At 27.9% G+C, this 22,069-nt stretch overlaps 2 protein-coding genes across 2 annotated transcripts; both read right to left on the bottom strand.

Moving 5' to 3' along the window:
* Positions 1-5,357: 5,357 nt before the first annotated feature.
* Positions 5,358-7,276, bottom strand: LOC126553742 (putative nuclease HARBI1). The gene is made up of 4 exons (XM_050208860.1): positions 7,059-7,276; positions 6,709-6,995; positions 6,158-6,645; positions 5,358-5,369 (listed from the first exon to the last, which is right to left on the bottom strand). Exons 1-4 carry the CDS (start codon positions 7,274-7,276, stop codon positions 5,358-5,360), a joined length of 1,005 nt encoding a protein of 334 aa, XP_050064817.1.
* Positions 7,277-8,767: 1,491 nt separating this feature from the next.
* Positions 8,768-14,417, bottom strand: LOC126553739 (mitochondrial intermembrane space import and assembly protein 40-B-like). Its single transcript, XM_050208856.1, has 2 exons — positions 14,088-14,417; positions 8,768-9,404 (listed from the first exon to the last, which is right to left on the bottom strand). Exon 2 carries the CDS (start codon positions 9,203-9,205, stop codon positions 8,840-8,842), a length of 366 nt encoding a protein of 121 aa, XP_050064813.1. The 5' UTR covers positions 9,206-9,404; positions 14,088-14,417; the 3' UTR covers positions 8,768-8,839.
* Between the last annotated feature and the right edge of the window lie 7,652 nt (positions 14,418-22,069).

Raw genomic sequence — 22,069 nt, 5'->3', positions numbered from 1 at the left:
AGCACAAGCAGAAGATGAATTTTGCTCAAATATGTTAAAAACACTAAAAGGGGAAGGAGAAGAAAAATTTAAAAGGAAATCACGAAGATACTGTGAAAAAAAAAATATACTATATTACAAACAATGGAATAAAAATATACAGCTAAACCTACTAGTAATTCCAAGAAAATTAGTCAACATTGTACTAAAATCATATCATGAATCAATTTTTAGTGGGCATTTCGGAATAACCAAGACAATTGCAAAATTAAAACAAAAATATCATTGGAATACAATGATAAAAGACACCACAGATTTTATTAAGTCTTGTATTTCTTGTCAACTATTAAAAACACCGGTCGGTAAAACATCAGGATTGCTACAACCAATACCTATAGATTCAGGAAAACCGTTACAAAGATTAACGTTCGATTATTTAGGACCACTACCACCATCCCACGGAAAGAAATACTTAATTGTGGCAACATGCAATGCAACAAAAATGGCTTTTGCAAAGGCAGTAGCAAATGCAACGGGAGCAGAAACAATAAATTTTCTTATGGATTTAATAACATCATACGGGGTCCCAAAATATTTTTGTAGCGACAGAGGCACACATTTTAAAAATAAAGAAGTAGAGGAAGCATGTAAAAGTTTAGGTATTGTTCAAATATTTTCTAGTGCATATCACCCACAGACGAACGGAATGACAGAACTAATGAACAAAATAATATGCAATAGTTTAACTCACTATGTTAATAAAAATCAAAAAGACTGGGTGTTGTATTATAAATTAGTGGTTTTTGCATACAATACATGCCCGAGCTCAAGGCTAAAAGTAAGCCCTTTCTTTCTATTGCATGGCATTGAGGCCAACCAACCGTTAGATAATAAGATTATACCCGACATTGACAATTTTAATCTAGCAAAATCATTAGAAACATTGCAAGAAATTAGGAAAGAAATACCAAATATAATACAAAAAGAACAACAAACACAAAAATTAAATTACGATAAAACGCATAAAACTGTTAGCTACCTACCCGGTCAGAGAGTATTGATAAAATTCCAATTTCAGGAAGCAAACAAATCAAAAAAATTAGCATATAGGTATAGAGGACCTTTTAAAATAATTAAAAAGATATCTGACGTAAATTATGAGATAGAACTAATATTAAATGGAAAAACAACCACGGACGTCATACACGTACAAAGAATAAAACCTTTTACAGACAGAAAAAAAAACACATGTTAATATATATTAAAAAGTAAAACTATAAAAACTAATAATAATCAAATGATATAATTACATGTTTGTTTTAGAAATATGTTTCAGTTCATGATATTAATAATAGCAAGCGCCATCGCAGAGGAAGAAATAAGCATAACAATATCCTCAGGAGCTTTCTTCAATGAAGTACCAGAAGTAATAGTATATGAAAAAAGTATACCTCTTATATATACACAAAAAACAATAATAGAAGAGGAAAATAACGTAGATAACTTATTAGAAGTAGAAAATTACTGCGAAAAAAAGAAAAATAGCTACTGCTACATTGTACAACAATCCCTAATCTTATTAAAAACCCTTAACATAAATATTAATGAAAACAAGAATCTGGAGAAATTAGCAGAAATAGTAGGAGATAGTAAAAAAAAAAACAAGAAAAGAGGCATACAATTCATAGGAGATTTTTACAATTTTTGCTGTGATATAGCAACCGAAAAACAAATAAAAAATTTTTATACAAACGAAGACAAACTAAAACAACAAGCTGACAAACTAAGGGACGTATTCGTATCAGATCACAAAGATCTAAACCAGATCACATCACAATTAAATAACTACACAGCTGCAACTAGTAACAAACTAGAAAATTTAAAAAATATCTTTAAAACATACCTTACCGAAGAAAAAAAAATGAATTAATGGAAAATACTAAAACTGATAAAGAGATAAAAGGGATGCAGGAAATAATCTTTAATACACTAGCAATAGTTATGAAAATTATAAATTATGAAAGAGACACAAGTACACAAATACATTGTAAAATTGGGAAAATACCACCAGGACTAATCACTATAGACACCCTACACGCCGATTTACAGAAACTTTCGGAAATATTAAGGAAAGATGGATTTGAACTAGCAATAAAAATAGATAACCTCTCATTATACTACAATATACCAATAACTGAATGTCAGTTCTCAAAAACACAAGTTTTAATAAAATTAAAAATTCCAATTCGTGAATATAAGTCAGACTGGAAATTATTTCAATATGTGCCAGCCCATTTCAAATATAAAAATGCAACATGCATAATACACTCTGAAAAAACATACATGGCAGTAAATACAATCAATAACGAACATAGGATAATAGCTGGAATAGGACTTCAACATTGTGACCCTCCTTTAACAGACCTATGTTACACACCCAGGTTCCCCTCAGACTTAACACTAACACCGAGATGCGTAGAATCAATTTTCAAAAATTTGCCTCTGGAAGAAATAAACAAATATTGTTACTTTCAATGCGTAACGCAAATAAACAATGAAGAAACAATTATTAAACAAATCGGGGTTAACACATACGCAATAACTAACCCACAACCAACATTATTTATTAGGAAAGAAGTAGGGAACACCACAACGTCACAACAAATTTACGTAAACTATGAACACCCCGGACTCATTAAAATAAAATTGCCATGCAATCACGAATTATTTAGAAATGAACAGATACTTATTCCCAAAATGTACCCTTGTGAACTAAGCAACAATAATAAATTAACTATACAGAGAGTGCTACCCATATCATGGACAAACATCAAATCACTAAAAATAATACATGAAGAACAAAAAGAAAACATTTATTTTACTAACCTAACAGAAATATTAAACACAGACTGGACAAAAGATATACCAAATTTCCACATTAACAAACAAATTAAAAATTATGACCAATATTTCAAAGACATTACATTAGACGGGATGCCGAACAGATTAATAGATGACTTTTTAGGAGACATTATTTATATAACTTGGCTAACCATTCTAACTATAAGCATAATTTTTATTTGCTATAAGATATACCCAGTGGTCATAACAGTACAATTGCTTATGACAGCACATACATTACCCCCAACTATACCTCCAAAACAATAAATCTAACACTTAAAATAAACTAAAAATAACTTAATTAATTAATTTTCGCTGCATATGAAGACGTTCCACAGGATATCCATAAGTAAGTAGACGAAAAGTGATCTGCGAAACAAAGACGAACAGCACAGATACGCAAGTCCATAATTCTCGACCTAAATAAAAAAAAAAAAAACGACACAGTATATATATATATATTTTTTTTTTCTCTTGTTTAAACAACGTACCTTGTACCATAGTTCGGTAATAAGTTAAGCTAAAATTGTAATACCAATGATACGGATAGAGATGTAAAAGTATCAAACTTTGTTTAAACCTTAAAACCATAATATAAGTAAAACTTGTAATTCCCCTTTTCGACACCACATTTTTAACACTTGTATAATAAATAATATAATGTAAGTAAAACTTGTAATTATCCCTTTTAACAATATTTAAATAAAAAAAAAAAAAAAAAAAAAAAACCAAAAAGCAAAAACCCATAATTTACACTTGTATGATATTCTCGCCAACAATCAGCACCGACATGTTCGCCGGAATAAAAGACGGAAAATGGAGCTGACGTACCTAATGTGGAAATTTTATTATTGAATTTAGATCTATAGAAAGAGTTATTTACACATGTATGGAACAGATCGGGATTCATACTCAAAACAACAGAAGCCCCCAGACCCATAGGTTACCAAAGAATATGTTACTAAATTACTAAACAAGTCATTTTTAAAGAAAAAGGAAAATTTTATTTGAAAAAAAAAAAAACAAGCAAAATTTTTTTTTTCACTGGTTTCACTCCTCTTCCTCATCCGCCTCCAGGGCAGCCACGACCACGTCATACGGCGGCGGCTCGGCACCGATCGGCCATTCTATGGTGACCGTTATAGGAAAAAGGCCAGCTAATAAAATATACAGAATAAAAAAAAAAGAAGAAAAAAAGAAGAAAAACAATAAAATACAACATACCAAACAACACATAATTAATGCTCGTACTTTCTCCAATTGCTGGCATGATGCGGGAGGTAGAAACAATGGGGATCGGAGACACACTAGACGGGGTTATGGAGTGACTTGAAATAAGTCAAAACAGCTACTAAACCATCAAAAAAAAAACACATCAGCAAACACAAAAACAATAAACGAAGAACAAGCATTTTCTACGTCAACATATTTCAGACAACACAACTACATAATTCCATAGTCAGTAGTCAGTAGTCATCAATAACTAAACAGCGTGACCAACAGACATAAATGCGGCTATTCAATTTAAATTTTTCCATATACGGGGCACAGGTGTAAAATATGAGGTCATATTTTTTGTAATTTCGGGGACTGTTGTATTATATGTATGAATATTTTATAAGAGATGTTAGTACGTAAGAAATAAGTTAAGAAAAACTATAGATAATAAGTAAAACAGTAAAATTCAATAAGTTAAGCAATAGTTAATTATTCACAGAAATAGGTTAAAATAACAATTGTGCAATTCGGTGCCAGTAAACTTTATATTACAGTTAGCATAGTAAGCAAGATATAATAATAAGGAATGTAAATAAATTTGTTTAATAATTTACTAATCGGGTTAGAATAACAATTACACAATAATCATAGTATCTATAATAAATTGTAAATTTAACGTAGTAATAGAAAAATGTAGAACAATCGATAAGTAATTCGATTGTAAGTGTAATATATAAGTGAGATGGCTAAGACAGCAAGGGAGGTCAGTGGTGGTGATCGTGTGACTCGAGCACCACCGGACGTCGTGTTTAAATAAAGTTCTTCATTTGCGTTATTTTGTGTTTAACTTTATTTTGGTATACGTTCGAGTAATCGGCGTATACGACACTAAGTACCTAGTTAGTACAGAATATTTGTGATTTAATGTCTTTAAAGTATAGGTAGCTACAATCTGTGCTTTTATTAAGTATATTATAATAAAAAATATTACTCAAAAAAATTTATCATTATTTTAATAGTTGTACACATTTTTATATAGGCATCATATTATTATAATAGTACATTTTATTATTATTATCTATTTTTAATAGGACCATGGTACTATTAATGAAAAACCAAAAAAGTATACTGGCACAACCACCAATAAAAAATGATGCAACCTTGCAGATGAAAAATTAGGTATTGCCTCTTTAAATAAAGACAAAATTCAGCTTGAAATTCTGCAAATGAAAGAAAAACATTCTATTGAAATAGAAATACTACAAGTTGAGCTACAAATTAAAAAAAGAAAATTAGAATCAATAAATTAAGTTATATTAGGTTAATAAGGCTTTATTTCATATTTCACACTTTCACAGTATATTTTATATGTAAGCAAATATATTTAAGTAACACAAAGTAAAAAGTTTAAAAGTATCTAGGTATTTTATTGTTTTTAATACATTATAATATTATATTGTTAATTAAATAGTTTATGTTGTTATTATTACAGTATTAGCTTAAGTAAATAAAAATGAATACCTAATAAAAATCAAATGATGAATAAATACATTTAATGCCAAAAAGTAAAAAAATAGGAAAATATGACACAGTTGTGATAGGTATGTTAATTTAATTATGTGATTGTTATTAATGTTTGTTAATTAGTCTTTAAAGTTTATTATTATTATATATTTTAATATTTTATAATAATTAAATAGGTAGCAAATTATTGCTAACTTACAAATAATTTTTACTATGTATACATATATTTTGTTTTGTTTTTTTTTAATTAATAGTGTTATTACAATACTTACTATATTTTTATACAAATTTAATTACTTATGTGATACCTAGTTTTAAATGTTTGTTAATTATTATTTAAAATGTATTATTATTATTATTATTATTATTATTAAATATTTTAATATTTTACTTTGTTTATTTGTATTAGTTTTGACTTGTGTTATTGTAATACTTACAATAAATTTTCAAAGTAACGTATATATGAATACCTAATGTTATTATTATTAATATTATTAATACGGTTAAGTGCTATGTTATGTGGAACATTATTTACAAAATTAATGGCTTCTTCGATTTCTACTGGTAATGGAGGTAGTACTTGTTCTTTTTCTATTGTTGCAATATTATGTAAAATAGCTGTCACCATGATTAAGCATTGTGCTTTTCTTATATTTAATCTAATCCCTGTAGATAGAATTGGGAATCTTCTTTTCCACACACCAAACGTTCTTTCTATAGGATTCCTTGTTCTGATTTGTGATTCATTAAACAAGTTTTCTGCGGGAGTTTCCACATGCAACAGTGGTGTAATGCAATATTTTTTGAGAGGATATCCACTATCTGCTATGAGAATACTATCCCCAAATTCCCCATTCTCAAAACGTGAGCATATTTTTGAATGTTGAAAAATTCGGGAATCATGTGCTGACCCCTGCCACCGCGAAACTACGTCAAGAAATTTTAAATTTGAATCACAAATTGCCTGAACATTTAATGAAAAAAACTGCTTCCTGTTTCTATATACCTCTGCATTTGATCCACCTATTATATAAATGTATTTTTAATAATTTAATCAAGTCTAGTTATTATTCATTAAAATGTTACCAGGTGATTGTATCTTTACATGAGTACAATCCAATGCACCAACAACTTTTGGGAATTTCGCAATAGAATAAAATTTTTTTTTAATACTTTGAAGAACTACTGGATCATTAGAAAACATTAAAAACTTTTTTTTCAATTGAGCTATTGCCTGTAAAACTTTCCATATATATTTTCCAGCAGTTGTCTTATGAATTCCTGCAAAATCTCCTGCAGTGATTAACATACAACCAGACGCAAGGAAACGAATTGTGAATAAAATCATTTGTGACGATGTTACTGCATGGTTTCTAAATAAAGATTTCCAATCAATTGTATTATTTTTTATTTTTTAATATTTAATTTTTTCTTACCGATTAGTGGGAGATTCAATTTTAAATGCTATAAGGTCCAGTACAGTATTAACACATCGTTTACTTAAACGAAATCTGTTATAAAATTCATTTTCATCCCATTCAATAAAATGATCTGCACGTTTACGAAAAATTCTAGGTTTTCTTGTTCTTCCAAGTCTACTCACAAATTCAATTACACGTTCATCATCACTTGAACTTGATGATGAAGTATCCATATTTAATAATTAAATAAATATATTTTATAATATAAAACAATATATTAATAGATGTAATATTATTCTTATGACATGTGTAATTGATAACTACTGTGAATATTTATTTAGGATAAAAACTCCTTAAACCATACCCAGAGAGTTCCTTAAGATAAACCTATGCTAAGTGGAGCTTATCTCTTAAACATAGATTGAAATACCGAAAATTATAATAAAGCTTCACTTAGTTTTAAGCTTAAGCTTAAGTAGATATTGAAATACCGGCCCTAAGCCACTAAAGGTGTACTTTTCCTCAAGCCTATATAGTTAATATTTACTATTTAAAATTTTAAAATCATGGCTATTAAGTATTTTTAAAGCAGTAGTAGACAGGTCTATTAGTTTATTTTTACTGGTAAATTCTACAATCATAAAATATTTATTAATACTTTACCAAAAAAAGAAACAATTTTTATAATTTTTTTTATTTACAATGGTCATCATTTGTGAAAATATAATTTTACCGAGGTCCATTATTCGATATTTACCGGCCGCGGTAGCCTCAAAGAAAGTCCAGGGGCAGCATATAGAATAGTATACTTAAAATAGTATACTCTTTATACTTACCTATATTTGAATAAACACTATCGATTCATTGTGCGTCCTTGGACTCACGGCAATTGACGACAAATGATCAGTTCAGTCAGTCGCTCACTCGCTCAGTCCAGATGTATAGTGTATACATCCGACTAACCGCAACCGATACCGCGGTCATTACCACAAATACCTCCACCCTAAAAAAGCTATATAATTTTGAATTTGATCCAAAGAATGATTTGAAATTAATCAATATCATTATTGGATATCGAGATTATTTACTGTGAAGAAACAATGTGCAACAGTACCTAATAGCAAAATAAAGTTAGCTCTTCGGTTTTTTTCTTTGTCATTTTTTGATAACCGACTGAACCGAGTAATAGATGATTTTCTCTTTTAATATTCTATTGTATAGTACTTTTCCATGTTAGGAAAATATTACAATCATATTTTTGATAGTTTAAACTGTTTAAAAGATTAGGTATTTTAATCTAAATTCCTGCAATTTTTGTCAATGCATAATATTGAGCTCAACACTCCAAGTGTCTGGACATACAATTAATGTTATACATCTATAAGTTAAATTTGTAAAAAATATATTTTGACGTTTCATACTTATAATCTGATCACAAATTAGCATTTATGTAAAATATTTATACTAAGCACTTCACTCTTATAAATGTTCTTTCTCAAAATTTTGAAATAAAAGAGACAATCAATTAAATAACTAGTACCATTATTTTACTTACCTTTTATTTCATATTTTTTTGATAAAACATATTATTTTGAGGAGCTGGAATATGAAATAATGATGAAGTATGACTTATAAACCAAATAGCAAATACTTTGTTTTTACTAATAGAATATGTTGATAAATAATTAATACATATAAGTACAGATAAAAACAAAACAAAAATATAAATTTAATATCTAAAACATCTATTTAAAACGAAAAAAAATTTCTAAAACGGAACAGTTTAACAACAAGTATTATGAATTCGTTTTTTCATTTTTCACAGTTTCACCAGCTTTTTCTATTGCATTTAAAAATTTTGAATATACTTTTGGATATTGCTTCATGCATGTCTTCGTAGCTGTCGCCTTTTCCCTACATTCCATACCTTTAGATTCTTCTTGACTATAATGATAACATGTAAATGCTTCTTTGAATAACATTTTACACGGTCCAGTTATCTGTAAGGATGGATACTTCCAATTTATGGATCCATCAGGAAATATATGTCCCGGTCTTTGATCCGGTTCTGGAGGTGATAATATGACTTTACTAGGTGACTGATGATCTTCTTTTGTGGCAAATATAATTGTGTCTTTACCATCTTTAATTATTTGTGACATGTTTATAAGTGGTGTCTTCAGTGATGAATGATATTAAACCAGGTGAAGCACGATGGACGTTAAATGCAACAATATTTGAATTGTAACGTCCAAACAAAGTAAGCGCTCCTCGAAATTTTACGTAAAAGGTAGATGGACACCGAATTATGCCTTTTCCAGCTTCAAACTTTAGTACATCAAAGTTGACACTTGATCCAAACTAAAACCAGTTTAATTATTACAATTATTCCTTTTTAATTATAAATGTTTATCAAATATTTTTTAATATAACATTAAACTTTGGTCTAGCTTATTAAAAGCATGACACAATAATTCATAAAATAGATGAAAATAATATGTTTTATAATTATATACAATTAAATTGAAATGTTTAATTGCAGTAACTTTAACTTTTAGTTAACAGTATAAGTCTACTAAAATAAAGTTAATGTAAAAATCAAGTAGAGCATAAAATGAAATCTCATCAATGATTATAAGTAGATAATGGTATAAGTAAATAAATGCAGGCACTTAGTTTAATTGAAATTGTTTGATATTATTTAAATATATGAATGTTATGAATCACAACTACCTAATAAAGTTTTAAATGTATATAGCATACGTATATGAGTAGTATATGGGTCACTCTGGTACACTTTATATTTTATCACAAAAAGATCACAAGATTGATTTTAAACACAAAAGATCACAAACTACACACTTTAACATAATTATCAGAAATATAACATAAAATGCTATTAAAACATAAAAAGATCAGTAAAACTGTTTTTAAACACAAAATATCAGGAAAACTGTTTTTAAACACAAAATATCACAAACTGCACACTTTATCATAATTATCAGAAATAGAATACAAAATGATATTAAGCACAAATAGATCACAAAATGCTATTAAGTATGAAAAGATCAGTAAAATAACTTTAAACATTCCTAGATCACAAAATGATATTAAACACAAATAGAACACAAAATCTTTCAAAAGAAAAAATTGAATAAATAAAAATAAAAATAAAAATAAAATTATAATAAACAATGGAACAAATAAATTCTATAAGAATATTAGAAAATATGAAAGTCTCTGAGCTTAAGTCAATAGCAAAAGAGGCAAAACTTAAGGGATATAGTACCCTTAAAAAAATTGATCTTATATCAAGAATTAGGAAAGGTCATACAATTCGTGATTTAAAAATTTCTGAGCTTAAATCATTAGCAAGAAGTTATGGTATAAGGTCAATTTACAAACTTAATAAAGATAATTTAATAACAAATATCAACAAGCAACAACCTTTTCGTAAATTTAAAGAAGATATTTTCAAGACTGATAATAGTTCATTAAACAATAATCCGTTTCAGAAGTTAGAAAAAACATTTTTCACTGAAGAAAATTATTTTAATAGTTCATTAGAAAAAACACCAGAGGTTTTTGAGTTGATAGATGTAATTCAATTGAATAAACAGGTCCAAAAAAAATTTAAGATACATGAAACGGATTATAAAATTCGTTTTAAAGAAGCGTTAATAAAAGATCTAAAACTATGTAATGCAAAATACAAAATTGATTATACACATAAAGCTCTAGATTCAATGTTAAAACTTGCCCAAAGAAATTCAAATTATGAAAAAGGTGATCAAATAAATATTATAGTGATGAATCCAAATTTAAATAATACTATATCTACTGGTATGAAATCTGACAATTTTTTAACCAACTTAAAATCAATAGTTGGTAACATATTAACTTCAGATGAAACAATTGATATTACAGAAACTACTTTTCAAGTTCAATTAGTAAAAATACCAAGAGGTTCAAATCGAACAAAAATAATAAATTTATCAGAAAATATAAAAACAAAAAATAGTATTATTCAGATTAATAACGATGATAATTTATGTTGCCCGAGAGCTATTGTTGTTGCATTATCTACTCAAACAAATAATATTTTAGGACATGAATTAGATTCTAATAAAATTAAACAATTGAAGATAGGAAGAAAAATTCAAAAAGATTTAGCTTTAGAATTATGTAATATGTTAACAGAATATAACGAAGAAGGATTTACGTTGACTGATATTAAGAATGTAGAACGCACACTAGATATACAAATAAATATTATATGTGCTGAAAATTTAAATACTTTAATTTATAAGGGCGATGATAAACAAACTAAAATTTATTTGTACAAAAATGGAAACCATTTTGATGTTATTAAATCAGCTAAAGGTTTTTACGGATCGACTTATTATTGTGAAGATTGTAATAAACCATATCAAAATAAAGATAAACATAAATGTGTTGAAGAATACAATATATGTAAAATGTGTACAAATTTTGGTATAAGGACTGAACATTCAAGTAGTACGAAAAATAGAATATATTGTGAAAAATGTAATAGATATTGTTATAATCAAGAATGTTTAGATAATCATAATTATATATGTGATTATGTATACAAATGTATTGATTGTAATAGAATAGTATTAAGAGATAATAAACATAAACATAAACATAAATGTGGTTATAGTGAATGTAGAAATTGCTTAGAAGAAGTGAAAATAAATAAACATCAATGTTATATGCAACATAGATCGCAAAAAGGAGGTAAATGTATTAATGGTTGTTGTAAATGCGATAAAAAAATACCGAATATTAAAGGTAATAGAAATAAGTTTTGTAGTTACACAGAAAAATATTTGTTTTTTGATTATGAAGCTCAACAAGAAACAGGAACTCATATCGCAAATAAAATAATTGCTCATGATTTTGAAGGAAATAAAATTATGTTTGATACAAATGAAGAATTTTGTAAACATGTAATATCCGAGGAATATAGGGGTTATACATTTATAGCACATTACGCAAAAGGATACGATTCACAATTTATATTAAAATACTTGGTTGATAACACTTTAAGACCTTTTACGATTTATAATGGTACAAAATTAATGTTATTAGAAATTAAATATTTACGTATAAGAATAATAGATAGTTCTAATTTTATTCAAAGTCCACTCAGTAGTTTTCCTAAAACTTTTGGTCTTAAAGAACTGAAAAAAGGTTACTTTCCGCATTTCTTTAATACAGTAGAAAATCAAAATTATATTGGCATATTACCCGATAAAGAATATTATGGATACGAAACAATGAAAACAGAAAATAAACAAGAATTTGAAAAATGGTATGATGATAAAATTAATGAAAATTACATATTTAATTTTAAAGAAGAATTAGAAGCTTACTGTAATTCAGATGTAGATATTTTACGAAGAGGAAGTTTAGAATTAAGAAAACAATTTTTAGAAATAGCTAATATTGATCCTTTTCGATATACAACTATAGCAGGTGTTTGTATGGCTATCTATAGATCAAAATATTTGTTAAAAGATACTATAGCTGTTTTAGATAAAGAAAAAAATGAAAAATATTCAAAACAATCGATAACGTGGTTACAACATTTTAATAATAAAAATATCTCACATGCATTGAATGGCGGTGAAAAAATAATAGCAGGGGCTAAAGTAGATGGATTTGATAATAAATCAAAAACAGTTTATCAATATCATGGTTGTTTTTGGCACGGTTGTACTAAATGTTACAAAGATAGAGAAACTATAAATAATATAAATCATGAAACAATGGAGGATTTGTATCAAAAAACAATTGACAGAAGTACAACAATAAAAAATGCAGGTTATAATCTTGTTGAGCAATGGGAATGTGATTGGATAAATAGTACTACATACAAAAAAATGAAAAAAGCTGATATAGTAGGCCCTATTAATCCTAGAGATGCTTTCTTTGGAGGTAGAACAAACGCGACAAAATTAAGAGTAAAAAATACAAAAATTCGTTATATTGATGTATGTAGTTTATATCCAACTGTGAATTATTATGATTACTATCCTGTTGGTCATCCTAAAAAAATATTTAAACCAAAATTATACGATAAAAATTGGTTTGGATTAATTAAATGTAAAATTTTACCTCCAAGAAATCTTTATCACCCTGTACTTCCAGTTAAAATAAAATTGGAAAAAAGTGAAAAGTTATTATTTCCTTTGTGTTATAAATGTGCTGTAGATCAAAATCAAAGATGTGATCATTCTAAAAACGAAAGACAATTTATAGGAACGTGGACAACAGATGAAGTTAATAAAGCTTTGGAAAAAGGATACATAATAACAAAAATTTACGAAGTCTGGAATTTCAAAGAAAAAACAACAGATTTATTTAAAAAGTATGTTAATAATTTTATGAAAATAAAATTAGAAAGTTCAAAACATAATTATAGTTCTAATGATATACTTAATAGCATTTTGTGATCTATTTGTGCTTAATATCATTTTGTATTCTATTTCTGATAATTATGATAAAGTGTGCAGTTTGTGATATTTTGTGTTTAAAAACTGTTTTCCTGATATTTTGTGTTTAAAAACAGTTTTACTGATCTTTTCATACTTAATAACATTTTGTGTTATATTTCTGATAATTTTATTAAAGTGTGTAGTTTGTGATCTTTTGTGTTTAAAAACAGTTTTACTGATATTTTGTGTTTAAAAACAGTTTTACTGATCTTTTTATGTTTTAATAGCATTTTATGTTATATTTCTGATAATTATGTTAAAGTGTGTAGTTTGTGATCTTTTGTGTTTAAAATCAATCTTGTGATCTTTTTGTGATAAAATATAAAGTGTACCAGAGTGACCCATATACTACTTATATGATTTAATTTCTAAAATTATAATTATTTTAGAATTTGTTTGCTAATATTTGCACAACATTTTAAAAATACTGTGGGTGTTGGGTGATAAATAGTTTGGGTCATTAAACAAACCAGAAAACAACAACAACAAAGTTTACATAACTGAAAACATAATTTTGTACCTGGCCAAAAACTTCTTTAAGCGCTTCCTTAATGTAAAATGAAAATTTTCCGTTATTCACGTCCACGTTGTCCCCTTTCGGTCGAGAACAGTTAGTAAAGTACTGTGGATTCAGGTTTGTGAGTGAGCGGGCGCGGGTTCGTGCTCCGGCGTATCGACGACAGCGCGGAGGAATTTCGCGGGAACGAGGCTCCCGTCCGAAGTCGCGTTGTGCCATTAACTACCAACCGCGGTCGCCGACACGACGATTTGTCGCGTCGCCCCACCAGCGACAATCTCCGGTGGCCAGTTCGAGCAACACTTAATAATTACGCACCGCCACTGTCCTCCTGTCGACCAGCCCAAAAAACCGAAACACTGTGCGTGACGCGTGTTCATCGAAGCTTGCCGCCGGCGCGGCGCCCGTCGATGTCCGTTACATACCTACCCAAACTCGTATATTAAATTCTTTAATTCTGATATACTTATATGCGCTCAAAATTTTACGACATAATACTAGTATTATAATATTATATTTATATACTTAGATAGTAGATATACATCGTGTATCGAAAAACGAATTGCCGCGTATTCGTTTTTTACAGACGTTTCACCAGCTCTCTCTCAGACTTGAGCGAGGTCAGCGTAATATAATATTATCCATGACAAAATAGATAGGTATGATATCAACATAACTAATTTTGTCGGAGAACGCGCACCCCTCCCGCACCTCGTCCAGAACTGTGACGTCAGCCGTTCTCCTGATTTGATTGGTCTATATTTTGCCGCTCATTTGTGTAATGTTATTTTTATGAATATATAATATTATAATATTATATTATTAGGTATACTTGTATTTAATGTTATCAATATTCTAATAATAATTTTTAAATTTATATTATAATGTATTATGTAATGTATATATAATGTATTGCTATATAATAATAATTGTATTTATATTATTAATTGGTTATCTTATAAAATATTAAAATTTGTATTTTATATTATGTCAAATTGTCAATGTTTTGTAATAAAAACTTTGTATTTATGAAACTAATTTAGTGTATTTCTTCAATTACGTTCCTAGTTTCCTAGTTTCCTAATTATTTTGTATTGTTAATTTGATTTTTATTGCAAATAATTATTAAATCAAACCACAGAAAATGCCTGTATGTGTAATGTGTATTCCCGAATTGTGACAGCGGCTCTCGAAAAAAGGGAATACAGAGTAACCCTTATATACATTTACACCGATTTCCCAAAAATGAGGATATTAGGAATAAATGGTTGTTACAAATTATTGGTTCTAGTATTGATTTAAAAAACACCAATTTGAACAGTGGTATGAATTATAAAATATTTAGACTTACAAATGTATAATAAAAATATTTTCAGCTGTAGTATGCTCACTTCATTTTGCACCCCATCATTTTGATAAGCCAATGATTCAAAAAATGCTTAACTATTCACCACGTGCAGGTAGAAAGCTTAAGCAGAATGCTATACCTTTAAGGTAAACTATTTTAATTAAATAAAAAAGTAGGTAGATGACAAATAATATTATATATATTTATTTTATATTACAAAACAAAAGTATTAAAATCATTAAAGTAATTATAATGTAAGTAATACATTTTATAATTGTTTACCTTAAAAATGGTATAATTGTACAATTGTATTGAAAGGAGTATAGTACAAAATATTATATAAAAACTATAATAACTGGATTTATACAAAAAATTAAAGTCTAAAATTATACAAAAGTATAATAGCATAGGTATAATTAAATTGTTTTATAATATAATACACCAAAGAAAATTAATTTTACAAATTAAGTTTATACATAAAATACATTCATCACTCCGTTCAGAATCTAAAAAAAAAAATATATAATATATGAAATACATAACATTTAAATATTTTATAAATATTGTTTAGTACATTGGGTTTAGAGTATGATGATGTGCCATATTTAAGAAAAGAAATTCAGGATATTAAAACTCCAACTGAGGTTAAGACAATCATACACTCAGATAATTCCATTTGGTATGTATTGTAGAAACCATAGTAGTATATAATATGTACCCAAAAATAGTAATAACCTAAAACCTTAACTTAAATGTACTTATATATTTAACTTTATAGCACTGATTTTGATGATTGTACTGATTTGTCGTTTATTAAAACACCTAGTGGAGTATTTTCAGTTGAAAAAATTAATAATTTGGGAAATAGTCATATCAAAACTGATACTGGAAAGTATGAACATTCTTATTACATATTTAACGCCTAATGCAACATTCTTAATTCAATTTATTAATTCTTAGTGATGACAAATTATTGAAAAATGACTGTAGAGTAAAATTATTTTTGAGTGAAGAGACTGACCTGAAAGGAATAAAACCATTGGATTATGCAATAGATAATAATGATTTACTCCAAAAGTAATTAAAAATAATCAACTAAATTTTTTTTCTTTCTGGTTATTTTAATATTCAATTAATTCCTAATAATTTAATTATTTGTTATTTTTAGATTGAAAAATGATAATGAACAGTTGGTTTTGCAAAATAATAAACTTAAAACTATTATTTCATCACAGAGTAATAAAATTAAATCATATAATGATTTTATTAATTTAGAAAATTATAGATTTGAAAATAGATTTAATAATACATTAAATAAATTGTTAAGTCCTACACAAATCCAATTGCTTCTTCATCCAAAAAAAAAAGTTTATTCATGGGAACCAGAGGATATATCATCTGCAATCACTTTGAGAAGTATTTCTCCTAAAGCTTATCGTTATTTGAGAAATGAAAAACAGTTTCCATTACCTGGTAAAATAGTATATCTAATAGATATTTATCATAGTTAAATCATTAAATTAATTTTAGGTCTATCAACGTTAAGAAAATGGGCCTCAACATTTTCTATCCAACCTGGAACCCTATCAAGTGTAATTACTTTAATGAAAGCAAAAGGTACATTAAACAAAAACAATTAAAATATCTTAATACAAAAATTAATATTAATATTATATTATAAATGCATATTAAGGATCCTTAATGTCGAAGACTGACAAATTCACAGTACTTTCTTTTGATGAAACATATGTGTCAAAGAGAATATGTTATGATAAAGCATATGAGCAGATTATAGGCCCCAATAAATGTGTACAAACAGTCATGGCTAGAGGTGAAGCAGTTATAAAATATCTTAACAAATTACAATATGAATAATTTATTTTATGAATAGGTTTGTTAAGTAATTGGAAACAGGTGATCTACTATAACTTTGACACACATATGACAAAAGATATATTGATCTCAATAATTGAAGAGCTACATATAATTGGTTTCGATGTAATGGCAATAGTAAATGACATGGGTTCTGCAAATATGGGTTTATGGCGAACTCTAAACATATCAATTACTAATACTGCATTTACACATCCGATAACAAACCAAAATATATATGTATTTGCAGATGTTCCACACTTAATTAAATTGGCGAGAAATCATATACTTGATCAGTAAGTAGATTTGTATCTAATAAATGATAAATAAATTCATAATTTCTATGTAATTTACTTCTAGTGGTTATATTCTTCCCAATGGAAAATATGTAGGTAAAAACATATTTCAGGAATTGGTGAATTTAAATAGTGTAGACTTTAGAATGGCACACAAATTAACACAACGCCATATTTCAGTCGAGGGGACAGGTAGAATGAATGTTCGACTGGCAGTACAACTTTTTTCTAATACCGTTGCTAAAGCACTTATTCATTGTGAAAAAAATAATTATATAAAAATAAGCAACTTAAAGGATGTAAGTAATGTTGATCTAAATCATTATATATCTATACAAAAATGAAATATTTATTTTTAAAAACAGGCTTCTGATATTATTTTGTTATTTAACAATTGGTTCGACCTTTTTAATACACAACATAAATTTGACAATGGTATACCAAGTTATGGTCTAGACGAAAAAAATCAAAACAAACTTATTGATAAAATGAATGAATTTATAATTAATATGAGGGTTCATGGGAAGAAATCTTTACTTCCATTTCAAAGAGGTAAGTTGATGATATTCCAGTACCATTACCTGTTTAAAAAAGGGTAAAATTAATAAAATAAATGTTATAATATGTTATGGAGACTTCTCATTTAGGAGCCTCTTCATAATTTATATTTCTATGTCATTATTTTATTATTTTAGGTATATTGATAAGCAATAAATCAATCAAATGTTTACTTGATGACCTCAAACGTGAAGGATGTTCATTTATTTTAACAAGAAAACTCAACCAAGACGTTTTGGAAAACCTTTTCAGTGCATTAAAGGGAATGGCAGGGTCAGCAAGCAATAATATTACTGTGCTAGATTTCAAATATTGGTAAATACTTAAAATTATGATATCATTATTAATACTAAATACATTTATGAATACATTTTGGAATAGTTGATTATGAGGATACAATTGGTATACAATTAAATATTAAGCCATGACACTATTGAATATTCTATTCATTTAGTAAAATCTATTTTGTCATGGTCCGTTGATCCGTGATCGTGAAACGATAATGGGTGCGTTCCGGTTGGACACTTTGTACGCTTCAAGCGTTCATGAGCGCTCCCAGTGAGTTCCACTTGGCATTTATAAGCGCTCACACTACAACCGTGACGTCACGAGATCTGAGCTCTACGTCATCGTTCGGCGCTCACGAACGCTCACACGGGGTGCGTTCCGGTTGGACGCTTAGGGCCAGTTGTACTAGTCTAGTTTAAACTAAGTTTAAATAAGGTTTTTCTTAAACTCGGTTTAAGACCAAATCATATGTTTTACAAGATTAGTTTAACGCTTAAACCCAGTTTAAAAGAAAGTTTAGATAAACCACCGATCTCGATGGTTTAAACTAGGTTTAGCAATAGTTTTGCCATAGATCCATGATACATAAATTTTGACTGTTATGAATTATGATACTGATTATTTGTGTTAAAACAATGTTTTGTGCAAAGAATCATTTATATTTATTTAAAAATAAATAACAAAATATCGGAGGATGAGGATTTTGTTGAACTTATAAACTTGATTGCGAATGAACAAATACCAAGAATATTCAGGCAGGCTAAATATAGCCCTACTACTACTAGCGCTTTACGCGTGTGGTGAAAATATGAACTACTGAACCGTAACACAATCGGATAGCTAACCTGAATATCTTAAACCATGATTTAAAAAACATATTTATTAATATGTAATATCTATGATAATGGCTCTTGATAATTGTTACAATTTTATTAATTATGAAATCTAGCGGTTAATAACAGTAACAATTATGTTAGCTTACAGATTTTTGTGTTATGCCACATCCATTAGTTTAATATCAATGGATAATAATAATATTGATGTGGTATAGTTGTTGTCCTAACGTTCATAGAATCCACTGACCGCTCTGATAAACCTAGTTTAACTACAAAATAACCAGAAGGCTCACTTACTGAGAACTCAAAAATTGGTGAAAAACATAGATAATAAAGAATGGATAGGCCATTCGCCCTTATCATACGTTCTCAAACAATTATGAATGTAGGTGCTTTTATTATTAATCCATATATATATATTATATATCAGATTTTCAATAAGTAATAACCAAAAGTTGAGATAACAGGCACCTTTGTGAGACAGAAGATATCTGCTCTTTAGGAACGAGGCACCTAATGTTATAAGCATAGGCGTGGCCTATCCATTCTTTATTATCTATGGTGAAAAATGTTTGGGATATCAGTGTAGCCAGGATTCGAAAATTCTCTTTTCCTGCTGAAATTGGATTAACACGTTTTTGATGTTATTATTATTATACAACAAAATGATGTACAATATTTATTGTATCGATAAGTTGTAATACGGGACCACAATATTTTGTGGTTGTACAATTGATTATTATCTGTATACAGGCTACACTGATATCCCAACAGGTGTTGCAAATTTATCCCCCATAAGAACCCGCGTATTTCAAAAAAAAGTGAGTCTTCTGGTTATTCTGTGGCACGATGTAGAGAAGATAAGGTGATACCACTTCCCTATCTCACAATGTTAAAAATATGGATGCCAAAATGTACGGCAAATCTCTCAACAGAGTACGCCACTATTCGCCCGGAGGCCTATTTTATTATAAGTTGTTATACGAAAATGTATTATTAAACATTTAAAAACATATTTAAATGTAAATATAATGTTAATAATATGAATATAAAATAGGTGGAATATAGTATTATTTTATAGATATAAAACAAGCTAATATTATTATATCAATCATATTATGTTAAATAGGTAATATATATTATTTTGTTATTGAACATCAATTTAAATAAATAAATAAATACAATTTTCTAGTATTAGTTTATTTATTTGTAAATACCAGTAATAAAATTAGTTACAAAACAATTGAATGTTCATGATTCATGGTTTAGATAAGATAACTTACCATAACTTTGATGATTTTAAACAACATTAAATTTTGAAACCTTGTTTCTATATTTAGTTGTGCATATTTTAAAACCGGTGAAAGTGGAGATACTGTTATAGAGAATAAATTAGATCATAACCATGAAAAAGACGTACAAGACATTATGGTTAGACAAGTTATTCGTAATTCATTAAAAAGAAAAGCACAGGATGAAATTTGTGAACGGCCACTTAAATTAATACATAATGAACTTAAGAAAATCAACACCAATACAATATAAAACTGATATGAATTGCTTTCGCAAAAGTATACTCGTATATTTGGCAAGACGATCAAAATTACCAGCAAGACCATGTAATATTTAAAATGTACATGAAGTATTGGATTCGTTAGATAAATTAAAACTTATGACGTCGAACAATTTCTCATGGTAAATGACAGTAATCAAAATATAGTAATGTTTTCATGTGAAAAAAATTTAAATACTTTAAGTACTGTTAAGACTATATATGTAGATGGTACTAAATTTTTTTTACAATTATTTATAACACACGGCTTAAGTAATGGCCATTATACATACCTTTAGTGTATTTTTTACTTAATAATAAAGAATGCGAATCATATGCAAAATGTTTTAGTATATTAAAAACTGAATGTTTTAAATTAAATTTATGTTGTTGTCCCGAATATATATTTGCGGATTTTGAATTATCTATTCATCTTGGCGCATTAAAAGTTTGGCCAACTATAATTATTATAGGATGTCGTTTCCATTTGGGGCAAGCATGGTGGCGTCACATTCAAAATTTGGGGTTGAGTAAAGATTAGGAAATAGGTTTATTTTTGAAAAATATATTTGGTTTACCATTATTGAATCAAGAAGATGTAGAAAACTGTATTATCGAAGATTTTATATCTATAATGCCGAAACATGAAAACCTCAACGAATTTATGGATTATATTATAGAAAATTAATTGTTGCCGCCGCAACATAATAATCGATATTTTTTAATTAGCATTATCACTGGGCACAGAGGACAGCTGGTCACACACACACATATTATATCACTTATTGTATTGTTTTATTTTCGTATTGAATGTGTCTTGTGAGTTATATAATATGTAGATTAAATGTTATCGCACGCCGCCGCCTACGCGGATATTACTGGACACGGCCGCCGCAATTTTTGTCTTTCTCCGTCCGTCGTGTGAGATAGTCCGCCGCAATTATTAATATTGTATCGAGTAAAATCGTATTTTTTATTTTGTTGTGTGATCGTCGCTGGCGCCGACCGCCACGTATACCTCCTTTTTTATACATTATACTTATATTTTATATCACATCACATTGCGTGGGCGCTAATCGCCACAGCGTATTATTATATTATTATTAATTACATTATCTTTTTATTTTGTGACACATTATTCATTATTATTATATTGTTGTGTTGATTTTACGTGTGTAAATCGTCACTTATTATTATTATATTATTGTGTATTATTTTATATCATTTTAGCACAG

The sequence above is a fragment of the Aphis gossypii genome, unplaced genomic scaffold, assembly GCF_020184175.1.
Source record: "Aphis gossypii isolate Hap1 unplaced genomic scaffold, ASM2018417v2 Contig00322, whole genome shotgun sequence".
Taxonomy (NCBI): domain Eukaryota; kingdom Metazoa; phylum Arthropoda; class Insecta; order Hemiptera; family Aphididae; genus Aphis; species Aphis gossypii.
Note: the sequence above shows the minus strand (reverse complement) of the source record. Positions and strands in the feature narration are given on the sequence as shown.